The sequence below is a fragment of the Convolutriloba macropyga genome, chromosome 1 (genome assembly GCF_964194025.1).
Source record: "Convolutriloba macropyga chromosome 1, txConMacr16.3, whole genome shotgun sequence".
Taxonomy (NCBI): Eukaryota; Metazoa; Xenacoelomorpha; order Acoela; family Convolutidae; genus Convolutriloba; species Convolutriloba macropyga.
In genome coordinates this window covers 31,970,586-31,985,585 of record NC_134468.1, presented here as the reverse complement: position 1 = coordinate 31,985,585, position 15,000 = coordinate 31,970,586, and the positions used below count along the sequence as shown (strand labels likewise).

Sequence of the window (15,000 nt, the reverse complement as noted above, 5' to 3'; positions counted from 1 at the left end):
TTACTGTTGTTCTTATTATTATTATTATTATTATTATTATTATTATTATTATTTTCATTAGTAATATTAATATTATATTATTATTATTATTAATATTTTTATTATTACTATTATTATTATTATTATTATTATTATTATTATTATTATTATTATTATTATTATTATTATTATTATTATTATGTGTAGAATTTTTGTTGATGCCAACAAAATATATGTACATTCATATTTTGCCACGATTCAATGTTTTATCAAAGTGAGGAGGCCTTATGCTTAGGTTAAGCACATTTATTTAAGATTTTTTAGGACCAACTTTTGAATATAAAATTTGAGGTCAAATTTTTAGAAAAAATTGCAAATTAATGTGCGATTTGCTGTTTAGTTGCAATTTAATGTCAAAGTTATGAAAATTTTTTTTATAAATTAATGTGACAAATTGTAAAATTTACGCCAAATTTGCGAAACCTGTTTGCAAATGTTTTCATATATAAATACATTATTCTACAAAGTTTGTGAATTAATTTGCAAATTTTTGCAAACATGACCTTGGGTTTGAACTAGGGTTGTATGTATTGACGTGCAAGTAAGACGTGCAAGTCTAAATTCAACTCTTGATTGTCTTGATAGTCTTAAATGCTACCAGAAAAGGTAGATGGACAATACTGTTGCAATTTAGCACTAAAAAGCGTGAATTGTTTCGTTACCAACTTACCCTGCTGACAAATTGACCCTGTTCAAACTGTATGGAAGGCGTTTGTCCTTGATCAGGTCCGAGCCATTGACCATCAGCAATGAGAACACCATCTTTCATCCCAACAGAGTAGGTCTCCCCTATGAAGTCAAGGTCGCATACCTCTCCCCCTGTAGCCAACCCCACTATCACTGAGTGTCTTGGCAATGTAGTGTACACTGTTTCATTCCCATCCTCTACAAAGTTTTCTGGCCACGAGAAATTCTCTGTCCTGTCGATAGTGTAGCCTCCTATCCAATAAAATTAATATTCTAAACAAAACTATTTTTTACCCTAACTGAATTTAAGTTAAGGTAACGTTTACTTTAATTTTAGCTTACCATGAGTTTACCTGAACTCTTTTAATCGGGTGGACAATTTATACTAACAATTTGAATGAAACATAATCTTGCCACTGCAAAAATTTACACAATAACATTTAATCGTATGCTCATTCCTTTGGACTTCTCATAAAAATGAACTGGAATAACCTCAGACCAAGTGATATACTTTACCATGAACTAAGAATCGTTGATAATAAGCGTAGGAAATCTTCAGATGTTCGGTTTTCCAACGAAAGAAGTCTAAGCAAACTTAAAAAACCGTCAGTTTTTTGTTTTTCTACGCAAGGATTCGGTATGTTCGTATCAACATGTAGTATGTGCAAATTATTGAATTGATTCTTCCTCCCGTTCAATACCTCTGCTATTTTTAAGATGAATTTTTTAAATAAAACAAAATTTGTTGATTTAGAATGGTCAGAGAGCTGAAAAATTTCCAAGTGATAAGCACTTGAGTCAAGAGAAAACCAAATAAATACAGTTGAATTTCCTAGGATCAAAGCGTCATCAGGAAGCGTTATTACAACTTTTGACCACATTATTGATCTCTACGTTAAAGAACAGGGACTTGTTTCTGGTTTCATGTTACAGTCTCCTACGTTTTAAAACCAAAAAACCAATCACTTACTACCGTTTTTAAACAGAACATTCTAAAGTTTTTTTTACTACTTTCTCAGACCAAAAGGAACCAACATTTGTTACGTAAAAAAGCAATGATACTGACTGCAACGAGGAACTCGAAGCTTTTTGCGATTGATGCTAATCATACTAAAAAACTGTTTTAATTTTTTGGGGCTCTTGTAAGGGCATTTAGAACAGTGTAAACCAAGTTACACTTTATATTTTTTGTTATATTCTTTCTTCATTCGAGATATTGACTCCGTATTCTATCAAAAACACCTTACTCGACCAAATATTACTAGAAAGTTTATCTTTATGAACAATTTTTATTTTAAATGAGCCAGCTAAGTTTCATCTTTGCCTCTCTGTCAAGACCAAAAAAAAATTACAACGTAAAAAATTCAATGAAAGCTTTAGCAATGCACCAAATCAGACAAATACCTTTATTTTGCGTTGACTCAATTGCTTGAAAAACAACTATCAGAAAAATACTGAATGGAGGGTGTAAAGCCGATATTCTTCCTAATTAGCAGGAGACAGAGTGTAAGAGTGTAAATTTGTGAGGAAATTGTACTTTTTTTTACAGTTTACATTCTTTAGTCCACTCTTATTATGCCTCTTTATTCCAATCTGTCAATGCTCCAGTCTGTTATTTCAAGTATGAATGCCATTTTGATGAACTCTCATTAAACTTTGAATGTTGAGTATTGTGGGGCGGCATCATTTGACATTGCCATGAGGATGACCAAGCATCTAAATTACAAAACAAAAGTTACAATTAACGCTCTTTTTACATCTTTAATAACAAAAAATGAAAGAAGAAATTTTCAAAGTTCCGTTTTCGACTGAAATTGGACTTTAAAAAGCCATTGAAGCATGAATAATTGGACGCAAGTGAATCAAAGTAACGCAAAATACAAAATCACTGTGATCATTTTAAAAACTTGAATTACTTTTTACACATTTTTTGAGCTGCTTTAAAAATTATATAAAATAATCGACAATTTTTCAAAGATACAAATCGAGACATATTTAATAGTGAACATTTCATTTGATCCTTTTAAGGCTAACTCTGCAAAGTTAAACCTTAGTTCATAGGGATCTAATCGAAAATAATAGCAAAATTTATTTTAAAATTTTCAACAAGGGCAGCCCTAATGAGTATTCCTAACTCAATTATCCATTTGCAAACTTGTGTAAAAGTCAAACAAAAACGGGCACAAAAACAAGGAAGGTCTAATTACACAGCATATCTAATAACGACTTCAAAATAAAAAAAATGAAACTGAAAAATTTCCAGGCCCATTAGTCTCAAAACATCGAATGATACGCAGCAACTAAGACCACTGATGTGTCAAGTTGAAAAATTTGTCATGGTTGCGAGCGAGAAGTCTTTGCCTGTATAAAATAGTAACCATCGATTAGCCAACTCAAACTCAAGACCAAAAAGCAGCGACTTTCTGTTTAATAAAGTTCTGAGAGATTGAGCAGGAAAAGAGATTTTTCGCTGTCTCCAAATTTTGCTACCTACTTGGGTTGTTTCTAACTCAGTTCCACATCAAAGCCCTTTAAAGTAAAACTTAGGGGATTTTAAGGTGCAGATTTGACGGCGTGATTTTAAGTTTTTTTTGTAAATCTCTAGCAAAATTAATGCTCCGTGAAGTTTTTTGACGAGTCTTCAAAATAAAAAAAATTAAATCGTATTTTTGCTGTGCTCGATATAGCGGTATGAACACTTTTGTCTAAGCGGTGAGTTTATGTAAGTGCATCACTAAGCTAAGCGGTGAATTTATGTAATTTCACTGCATTCAATGCTGTTCTCACAAAATTTAAACACTTTTTTCTAAGCGGTGAATTTAGGTTAGTTCATCACTAAGTTAAGCGGTGAATTTATGTAATTTCACCACATTCACCGCTTATCTTACATAATAGGGCACTTTTTTCAAAGCGGTGAAATTATGTAATTTCACCGCTACTAGGCGATTAAGGTTTTTTCACCGCATTCACCGCCTGATTTTTGTAATTTCTCGGCACTTATCTTAAAAAAGTTCCCGCATTCACCGCTTATCCTACATAATTTTGCGTTGAATGGCGGCGACACCTCGAACCGGTTGGCCGAAATCACTACTCTCATGAGCACTTGTCGGCACCGTAAAACCGATTTCAGAAACTATCGAGGGTTTTAACAAGCAATTTTGTGTAAGTGGGTTATTAGCTGTTCATAGCATCTTTGGGTGAGATGGAGGGGTGGGGGAGGGTAGAGGGGGTAGAGATTAACTATCTAGAACTTACCTTTGCAACGTGAAAAGTTGCGCCTATATTTCATGGGGGCTGGATTGGGGTTTTTTCTTAGCTAAACAATTATTTTTCTACTAATTTGTTTGAGAGCAATTATAAATGTTTTGATTCCTGGATCTCGCAAGAGAGCATGATTTTTTTTTGTTTTTTACAGTTTGCTGTTTGGTTATCAAAAATAGCAGATTTTTTGACCAAGCATTGAAAGAAAGGAATCCAGCCGATGATTGCACTTGCCGTTAATTGTTACTTTAATAAGCTAAAACCAAATATTTTTGTCTTTTCGAACTTTTTCTGACAGCAAGCTTTCCTGAATCTGAAAAAAACGTTTTCTTTTCCAAAAATAAGGAATGGCGAGTTGATAAGTTGTAATTAAATAGCTCGTCCTGAATTTAGTAATCTATGTTCTATCTTAACCTCTCAAACCTCTCATACTGCATTACTTCTCAAACTCAAAAAAGTTAAAATTTATCACACACAAGCAATCAGTTTTAAGGACTCTCCAGCGCTGACTGAATATTCAGGTATCGTTTGCTCCGGAGATCTCTTTTGTCAAAAGATAGGCATCATTTAGTTTCTGTTCATCAATATTTTGAGGTGAAGCAATAAACGTTTTTGAGCTTTGTCCCATTTGTTTTACTTTTTGACAACTTCTAAATTAGTCCTATTATCGGAATGCCGCGTTCACTTTCCTCGGAAACAAACATTGTTCAACAAACATTGTTATTTTAGCTAATCGAGCATTATTTTTTGGTTAGTAGAATCGATTTGTCAGGATTGGTTGTTCAAGATACAAAACAGACCTTGAGAGCTCACTTAGGAGAGAGCTAACCTGTGAAGGCTGTGAATTGGGTATAGTTAGAGTCAGCAGCATCTGTGATCAAATTGCCCAATATCATAGTGCAAGGTCGATCCAGTTTCTCACCATTGTACTCTAATAGATCTATCTCGAAGGTGGTTTCATTGACAGTAGCACTGTGTATGTACTGAGTGAATTCAGCATCTCCCGTGGTCTCATTGCGCGCATCCAAGATGTATGTAACAAGCAGTATTTGAGTGGCTGGACTGGACAGACTGAAAGTGAACTTGGAAGAGTCTGAGTTCTTGTTCACATAATACGCAACTCCTGTCAGATTTATCGCTGGTGTTTCGGGAACTGTGTCTGTTACATCCTCCGTTACAGCCTCTGTTACAGCCTCCGATACGGTCCCTGTTACAGCCCCCGATGTAGCCCCCGTCACTGATTCAGTTATTACTCCTGTTAAATTGTCTGCTCCTGTACTGACCAGCTCTGAAAATAGTAAATTGTACCGTGAAATTAATTTATGCAGAATATATTATTAGTCTACACAAGAATCAATTGAAATCACTTGACCGCTAGAAAATAAGGTGATAGATTTTTGTTTGCCGCAGCCGTACAATTTTAATAGATGAATAGTTTACAAAAATTTATCCTACGATTTTGTTGTCAGCATCATTTTGTTCGGCAATTAACATAAGAAATATTTGGTATTGTCGTTTTTAAACGTAAAAGAGATTTGGTTTTATCATTTTCGAAACATAAAAAAGATTCGGTATCGTCGATTTTAAACGTAAGAGATATTCAGTGTCGTAGTTTTTGAATGTAAGAGAGATTCCTTATCGTCGTTTTTCAAACGCGAAACAGATTTTGTATTGTAGGTTTTAAATGCTAGAGATATTCGGTACCGTTGTTTTGATGCTGACGGTAGCCTTGCATGATGATGACAATAAAAATATCTTCGTAAAAATATCTAAAGTTGATGAAAAAAACCATTTTTGAGATTTTTCTGTACTTACTGGTGGTGTTTCTCTCCTCCTTTCTCATCCCGATGGAGAGAATTTAAATTAAATTTATTTTTGGTTTCGAAACATGTTCAAATTAAAAAAAAAATGATGGCCCTTTTCATTGGTTTTCATTTTTACTTTAGTTTAAATCAGCTGCACATTTTTATTCACCTTTCTTTATGTCAATACAAAGGTTTCTAATAATGCCATGTTTCATAAGGTACTGGAAATTACTTGGTTTTAATTTTTTCATAATAATTAATAAAGGGACCTTTTCACTTCAGTACGGGACCTTTTCTCTTTAATGATATTCCCTAACAACACACCGAAGGATTCCTACGTTGTTAACCGAACATACCGACATTTTCTTACATATGAAACCAAAGATACCGAATGCTTCTCTCACGTCTATTAACCGAACCAATCGAATCTGGCTGAACCGATCACACCGAACCTTTCTTTCGCTCCAGACCGAACAGACAATTTCATACGTTGAAAACTGAGCATACCAAACATTTTGTGCGTGCATCGGTTTTGTTCGGTCTTCTTGACTAGGGCAATCGTTCGAAGGAGCTTGTGCGTATTTAGTTGATTGTGTGATTTCTACGTTTTTTTGTGCAAGTATGTGCTAGGGGAGCTGCTGCGCAACTGTGATAAAAATCTGCAAATGTGTTATTCGTATCTCCTACAATTTATGTGTTGTTATATTGCAAGTTACTATGTAAAATATAGCACGTGCGCCTAGGGGCGTTAAGTTATATGACTACTAAGCTGGGGGGCAGAATAGATCCATTTTGTTTGTGTTTTCAAACAAAATATAAAAAATATTCTAGATTAAGCCTCGGATAATATTGTAAAGTTACCACATGCATCGTATGATCGTGCCGGATCTTTTCACTTTGTAACCCCGTACGTTATGGGCCACCACCCCCCCCCCTCCCCCCTCCCCATTACAGAGCACGTGCCATCACATACTAATTCCGTATGTAAAAATATGATACGTGCGTCTGGGGGGGAGGGGGGGGGCGGTTGCAAATCATATGCACTCACTAAGCTGGGATCCCAGCTTAGTATGTGCGTATGATTTGCACCCCTCCCAATCTAAACGTAAACATATCTAAAAGATAAGGTACATTCTAATGGAGCTTTCCGTTTGTGTCCCCTCGAGGGGAAACAAATGGAAAGATCCATTAGAATGTATTTTATTTTTTAGATGCGTAACTAACTATACTGGAGAGGCATGAGAAGGTAATCGCTGGCAGCTGGTCCCTCTGAAGCTGTAAGAGAGATGAAGCCAGCAAACGTATAGCCTGCGTCCACAGTGTACACGTGCTCGTTCGTTGCACATCCGACGCCTAGTGAAGTTCTTACCCCACACACGTGTCCATCGGTTGCATTTGTATAATAAAGACTAACATTAGTCGGTAACTGAACTAGTGGCACCTGAGCGTCCGCATGTACGAAAGCACCTGTAACTACCTGGGTGTCAAATTTGCACACCTAGTGGTCCTTTCTCATAAGTGTAGCCCTCCCCTCCCCCCGTATTATATATTTACATATCTATGAAGCGGGGGTTATACACAATTGTATCACCAAATAAGGAAGAGAATAAGTTACCAGTCCCGCTGCCAACTCTGGTGAAAATGGTCGTGTTTTCTATGCTGTATATAATCATAAACCACTCGAGATCAGGGCCGTCTTCAGTCTCACGGTAGTGTTGCACTAAAACGAAAACAAACAGAAGTTTATTCAGGCTGGCCTTTTTTTCAACCAACAAGGATAACGATTATATGTCAAACACATTCCGGTTATGGCCAAATAAGTGCTAATCCACGCTGAGGACCCAGATGGAAATGACCTCATCTGACAGAGACCAACAATACGAATTTTTTGCTGCCCAGGTCTAGGTACATACTGATGAGAAGACAATGTTCGACCAAAATGTACTATGAAGAGACCATACTTGACTCATTCGAGCTATAACAAAGACTTTAACTGGACTTTAGAACAAGCTGGACTTTAGCTCTAGTCAATACAGACCCCCCACAAGAATTACAGAGTCTTCTAATGAGTCGAGCCCCAAACATGGGTATCTTATTATCTTTCATTGGAGCCCATGAATTTTTGCATAAAATTAGGGAAATAATGGCGTTTCTTAGAGTGCTGAGAGCGTGTCAGACTTTCCCGGTTATCCGGTGGGATCTCCAGGCGGGGAAAAAATCAGGAAAAACATGACAATTTTTAAAGATAGATCTATCTCCGGAGTTGATCCTGGTATATCCGACACGAAATTGACAGTTTTAGCAGGATGTATTAATAAGTGGCACTTTCTTACAATTCCTGCTAAATTTCCAGCAGGAAATTGGTAATTTTAGTGCAAATTACCGAGAATGATAATTTGGATCTTTTCCGTTTCTGCCACCCCCGGGTTGAATGTCCTCTCTAAAATCTCCATTTTGTTGTAAGGGTGGGGTGGGGGGGGGGGGGTGGTAATATGATTTGGGGGTAAAATGATGTAAGAATGAGGCTTCAATGGGAGATCTTTTGATGAATTACCCCTGGCCAAAATTGCAATGTAAGAGTGAACTGCAATGGCAGGACTTTTGAAGAATTACCCCTGGTCAAAATTGCGATATAAGAGTGGGCTGCGATGGGCAGTAACGGGAGAACTTTTGAGGAATTACCACTTGGACAAAATTATGTTGGAAGAGTTGTCTGCGATGGGCTGAAATAGGAGGATTTTTGAGGAATAATCTCCCCTGACTAAAATTGCGATTTAAAAGTGGGCTGCAATGGGCTGGAATGGAGGAGTTTTGACGAACTAACCCCTGGTCAAAAATGTGATCTAAGAGTGGGCTGCAATGGGCCGAAATGGAAGAGTAGGCTGCGTCAAATTGCGATGTAAGAGGGGGGGGGGAGGCACAAACGGACTAGAACCTGCTTTTTATTTTGGTCAATACTTGTCCAATGTATATGATGAAAAGGAGGAGGTAAAAAAGAGTATAGTGGAAAATCTAAAAAAGTCAGTTTTAAAACTATCTTGAAAAACTCTTCGATAACAGTTTACTTTTACTTTGTCTCATCTTTTTCGTAATATGTTTTTGTAATGTGTTGTCTTGATTTTTTTGAACAGAGATTTTTTACCGGTTATACCAGTGATCCAACAGCGCATTTCATTTACCCCACCCAAGCCAAAACTTAAAAAAAGAGGTGGCTGAAAATTCAATAATTATATTTGAAAATCTCAAAAAAATCACTTTTTGACTTGAATTGGTAGATGTTCCGACAATCGATTAATTAATTTAGCGCCACCAACAATCGGCTGCAGGAAGTAAATAGGCAAAAAGTTGTTTGAAATCAAACTTCATGTAATATTGCGGGGAAGATAAATGCAATATGTTATACCATTAGACAGGGGCAGTGATGATGATGATGTAAAAAGTGAAAACCATGAAAAATTCAATTACCCAAAGTTTGTAGGCAGAGCATAACAGAATTTAATCAGTTTAAAGACAGTATGTTTTTCCTGGTTGGCCAGTGCTCTGTTCATGTCCCAGCTTATGTTGACTAGTCTTTGTTTTGAAGTACAATTAACAGCTCGAAAAATGTCTAGCGTAACATCCGCCTAAAAGCTATAAGCTACAAAAGTATGACATATTACTGCACATTCTTAATTTCAACGCATATGTATATTTCAGACATTATAAACACGTCATTTCAAACAACTCAATGTTACCATACTGATGATTAACTGTGCATAAAGAAACTTAAAATGCTCTTGATGTTCGATGTTTTAGAACTGGATTCGGTTTTAACTATTGAAATATGCTGTTTCAGCGACGAAATGCTCTGAGACTCAAGTCCGGGTACCTACTAATATAATGATATTCATAGAAGATGTTGCACACTGTAGGTTGTTTCGATCGATTTCTAAAAACAGGGTTGTCTGTTGTTATTTATACTTCAGAGATTTATTTATACTTCAGATAATATACTTCAAAAAGATTGAAACTTGCATAAAATAGGGTTGAAGTCAACTTCAATTGTATCTGGATCAAAGCCACCTTCAGCTCCGAATGTAGCGCTCAAGTTGACCCAATTTGTTGCTCCAGTGTCAGTTGCCGGATAGGTTCCAGGCATGAAACTCATGTCACGTCCAACTTAAAGGAAAAACCAAATTTAATGTTTTTATGATAATCGGTCGAACTAAAAGTTGACCACTCAGCTCTCAGTTTGTGCTATCTCAGATGAAACGATGACAGAGCAAAGTGCCCTCTGATCAGACTTTCATTCGATCCAAAATATTTGTGCAACTTTAGTACAATCAACGCTACCTCTTATCAGACCACCGTCCAGACTTTCCTCTCTGATTAGACCAATTGAATTTTGTTTAAAATGTTCAATTCCAACTTATAGTATGTCCAAGTTTGAATAAGAAAGCATCTTACTAATGTTAGAGCAAAACTCACTGACAAAAATATTATGAATATTATTTTGAAGTGACCAAAAAACTATGGTCAAATGAAAACCATAACTGATTCTTCTTTGTTCAATTTTTAGGACGACTAAAGATCAGACTTCGGTCTGTGATCAGACTTTCGTTCGACCCTTGTCTGAACTACTGCGCCACCTTTGTCCACACTTTTATGCGACTAATGATCAGACAATGCTCAGCATTTGATTGCTGATCAGATTTTTGTGAGGTCTATGGTTAGACTAAATTCGTTCTTTGCTTTCTGATTAAGCCATTGTAAAACCATTTCTCAAATTAGTGTGCAACCATAACACTTTCCAGGCCCCATAAATTAGGTCGCACTATACCACCTATGTGCGCTCCAAATGTTCTGATCAGAGGTGGCCCCTGAACCTGGGTTAAATAGGCATTGGTAATTGCATTACTGGTTTGCTATACAACTACCCACTTTCTTCAAATATGAGGTCAACCCAGTCGACACCAGAGGATTATCTTTTGCAAAATATTTTTTCAGTAACATAATGCAAGAAACTTTTGTATTGAAAGATGTTGTTAGAAAAACTTCACCCAGAAAGATCTTGAAAAATTTTGAAACAATATCTTACAAGATGACGCACTGTCTTGCACGATTCGACTAGATTTTTGCAATAATAAGCCAGATAATTTTTTTTCTGACTGAGAAGGAGCACTCAGTGATAAATGACTTTCAATTTAAAGAGGAAATGATTTGGGCTTTCTAGTTGTAGATTTTTTCTTCTTTCGAGAAGAACTAATCTGAAGGCATCGCAAATGGACCTAATGGTTTGAAAGAGAAGTTTTGGCTTATCAATAGCGTACTTTATTGGGTTTAAATATAAACTTGGTTACTAACAATGTCGTGCAACAACTTCAGCGGAGCTTCCATTTTGTCGAAAATTTACTACCACGTCAGTGCTCAATTGCCATCTGTTCTCGTCCAGATCTTTGACTGTAGCGATGCAGAATTTGAACAAACTCTGAACATGAACAAAAAGAGTTTTATACCACGAAAAAATGTGAGTTCTTCTTTTGATATTTCGGTTAGAATTTTTTTCAGACTTTATAGAAAAACTTTGTTATATGCAACACAATCTTTTTGTATGTAAAATTTCCCAAGATCCTGCCAGCAAAATGTTTTCCATGTCAGCGAATTTACTTCTAATTATTACCTCTGGTCTAGAAAAAAACTGCTAAGGAAAAACACCCCCGGAAATAAATCTCCACAAAAATAAACGCTTAGTATTGAATATTGGCCGTGATATTTTGCTCGGTTGTGATAGTTTCATGTCACGTCCCGTGGGCCTCTGACGCATGGACAATTGCGTTAAATGCGCAGATCTGTAATAGTCATGTGGGTGTTTATTTCCGTGGGTTTATTTCATAGGTTTTATTCCCGTGAGATCTACCCCACCCCCCCCCCCGCAACCGATATATCTTACAATATTATGTACGACAGTAAGTTCAAAAACTGGAATTTATTATTTCACAAGAACTAGAAAAAAAACTTATCGGATCCTACAAATGAAAAATTTTGGTATGATTTAAGATATTACTCGTTTTTATATTCCAAATTTACAAATAATGTTTTGTTACATAGCAAGTTACTCTGTAGAAAATTGTATGTGAGTCTTTGCAGGGTTAGGAGTAAAAAGTATATGCCCATTAAGTTGAGGGTCCGGGGATAACGTATTAGATCCCAACCAATTCATACCGAGACTATCAGAACGGTTAGAAAATTTAGTTTCTCATCAGATGAAAAGTTTTCTACCTGAACTGGGTGCAGGCCATCTCCATATACAGGGCACTCCATGGCATTTTCACTTGCAGTTGAATTGGATCCCATACCCGGGCCGAGGAATTTGGCCAAAATTATGTAAGATCAGCGGCAACTAGCGTTGACAAGTCGGAAAATTCACCGCAATTTTCTTACATAATTTTGCGTTGAATGCGTTGAATTTGAAGACAAAAATTCAACGCATTCAACGCAAAATTATGTAAGAAATGGCGGTGAATTTTCCAACTTGTCAACGCTAGTTGCCGCTGATCTTACATATTTAGCGTTGAATTTAGCGTAGAGCTTACATATTTAGCGTAGAATTTAGCGTAGATCTTACATAATTAGCGTTGAATTTAGCGTAGATCTTACATATTTTTGCGTTGAATTTAGCGTTGATTTTATATATTTAGCGTAGAATTTAGCGTAGATCTTACATAATTAGCGTTGAATTTAGCGTAGATCTTACATATTTTTGCGTTGAATTTAGCGTTGATCTTACAAAAAATCAACGCGTAGAACTCTGGGTATGGGACTCGAACCAATGACCTCCTGTTTACTTGTCGCCTCTTCTACCATTGCGCCACCGTACCTTGGTTTCCTTAAGAGCCGCAATCCTTATAAAGCGTAGATCTTACATATTTTGCGTTGAAATTAGCGTAGATCTTACATATTTTGCGTTGATTTTAGCGTCGATCTTACATATATTGCATTGAATTAAGCGTAGAACTTGCATATATTTCGTTGAATTTAGCCTATAAAAGAGCAATAAAAAAGTTTTTTTCTGACTTCTTGTTTCTCACCTTAGGAGTATAGGGTTCGAAATAGTGAAAAAATTAATTTTTTGAAAAAAAAACTTGAAAAAATTTTGAAATCGTAAAATGGTCTGAAACGGATTTTGCACTTTGAAAAAGCACTAAGAAGATAGTAAAGATCTCTTAAGATGTACGCTAAATTCAACGCTAAATATGTAAGAGCTACGCTAAATTCAACGCTAAATATGTAAGATCTACGCTAAAATTCAACGCTAAATATGTAAGATCTACGCCAAAACTCAACGCAAAATTATGTAAGATCTACGCTAAAATTCAACGCTAAATATGTAAGATCTACGCTAAAATTCAACGCTAAATATGTAAGATCTACACCAAAATTCAACGCAAAAATATGTAAGATTGGCGTTGAATGCGTTGAATTTATGTAAGATCTACGCTAAATTCAACGCTAAATATGTAAGATCTCCGCCAAAATTCAACGCAAAATTATGTAAGATTAGCGTTGAATGCGTTGAATTTATGTAAGATCTACGCTAAATTCAACGCTAAATATGTAAGATCTAGGCTAAAATTCAACGCTAAATATATAAGATCTACGCCAAAATTCAACGCAAAATTATGTAAGATTAGCGTTGAATGCGTTGAATATATGTAAGATCTACGCTAAATTCAACGCTAAGTATGTAAGATCTCCGCCAAAATTCAACGCAAAATTATGTAAGACTAGCGTTGAATGCGTTGAATTTATGTAAGATCTACGCTAAATTCAACGCTAAATATGTAAGATCTACGCTAAAATTCAACGCTAAATATGTAAGATCTACGCCAAAATTCAACGCAAAATTATGTAAGATTAGCGTTGAATGCGTTGAATTTATGTAAGATCTACGCTAAAATTCAACGCTAAATATGTAAGATCTACGCCAAAATTCAACGCAAAATTATGTAAGATTAGCGTTGAATGCGTTGAATTTATGTAAGATCTACGCTAAATTCAACGCTAAATATGTAAGATCTACGCTAAAATTCAACGCTAAATATGTAAGATCTACGCCAAAATTCAACGCAAAATTATGTAAGATTGGCGTTGAATGCGTTGAATTTATGTAAGATCTACGCTAAATTCAACGCTAAATATATAAGATCTACGCTAAAATTCAACGCTAAATATGTAAGATCTACGCCAAAATTCAACGCAAAATTATGTAAGATTAGCGTTGAATGCGTTGAATTTATGTAAGATCTACGCTAAAATTCAACGCTAAATATGTAAGATCTACGTCAAAATTCAACGCAAAAATATGTAAGATTAGCGTTGAATGCGTTGAATTTATGTAAGATCTACGCTAAATTCAACGCTAAGTATGTAAGATCTACGCTAAAATTCAACGCTAAATATGTAAGATCTACGCCAAAATTCAACGCAAAATTATGTAAGATTAGCGTTGAATGCGTTGAATTTATGTAAGATCTACGCTTAAGCGTAGATCTTACATAAATTCTACGCATTCAACGCCAATCTTACATAATTTTGCGTTTTTTAGCGTTGACACCTCGACCCGGGTAATAGTGAAATTGGTTGATTGACCTGAAGCTGCTGATGTGATTTTAAATTCGCTGGTAGCAGGTGCATTCTCTCCATCGTAGAAGACATAGAACTTACGCTCCGCATAGCTGTTCTGAACAGCCAGGGTATCTGAAAAATCATAAAATAAAGGATAGGGTCCATTTATTACTATGCCATACTCATAACTATGGCAAATTGAGGCAAAAAAAATGATTTCCCTGGTAGCGAATTTTGAATTAGTCAGGCGCTCAATTCGCTCGCAAGGCTCTAAGTGCTACTTTAAAGTCTTGGATTTAGAATTCTACAAGAAAAGTCAAAGAGGTTTGATTTTGTAGTGATGAAGCAAAAAAAATAAACCTCAAAAATAAATTGACGTTTTCCAATTCAATAAAAATTTAAAATTAATTAAATGTTTACTTCAATTCAGTGAGTTAAAGTGTCTACTATACAATTGAAATAGTCGCAAGGCAAATATTGAGATAGCTTTTTTAGAAGTTCAGCTGAAGTATTAAAAACGGTGAAATTTAGCAACTATAAGGTTGCCATATTAGTAACACTTGAACTCTACGAAGCTCTTAGATATGAATTTTTTCTCTGAGCC

The 15,000-nt window shown here is 35.7% G+C and overlaps 2 protein-coding genes across 2 annotated transcripts in view; both read right to left on the bottom strand.

The window, feature by feature from the left end:
- LOC142344184 (uncharacterized) overlaps positions 1 to 12,125 on the bottom strand; it is a 37,891-nt gene extending 25,766 nt beyond the window's left edge. The window contains exons 1-7 of the mRNA XM_075395720.1: positions 12,051 to 12,125; positions 11,136 to 11,259; positions 9,807 to 9,950; positions 7,408 to 7,512; positions 7,017 to 7,259; positions 4,817 to 5,275; positions 710 to 978 (exon numbers count right to left, since the gene is read on the bottom strand). Coding sequence (XP_075251835.1) covers positions 710 to 978; positions 4,817 to 5,275; positions 7,017 to 7,259; positions 7,408 to 7,512; positions 9,807 to 9,950; positions 11,136 to 11,259; positions 12,051 to 12,125 — 1,419 coding nt within the window. The remainder of the gene's footprint in view (positions 1 to 709; positions 979 to 4,816; positions 5,276 to 7,016; positions 7,260 to 7,407; positions 7,513 to 9,806; positions 9,951 to 11,135; positions 11,260 to 12,050) is intronic.
- The window catches only part of LOC142337904 (uncharacterized), a 433,158-nt gene that overhangs the window by 221,594 nt on the left and 196,564 nt on the right, over positions 1 to 15,000 (bottom strand). The window lies entirely within an intron of this gene.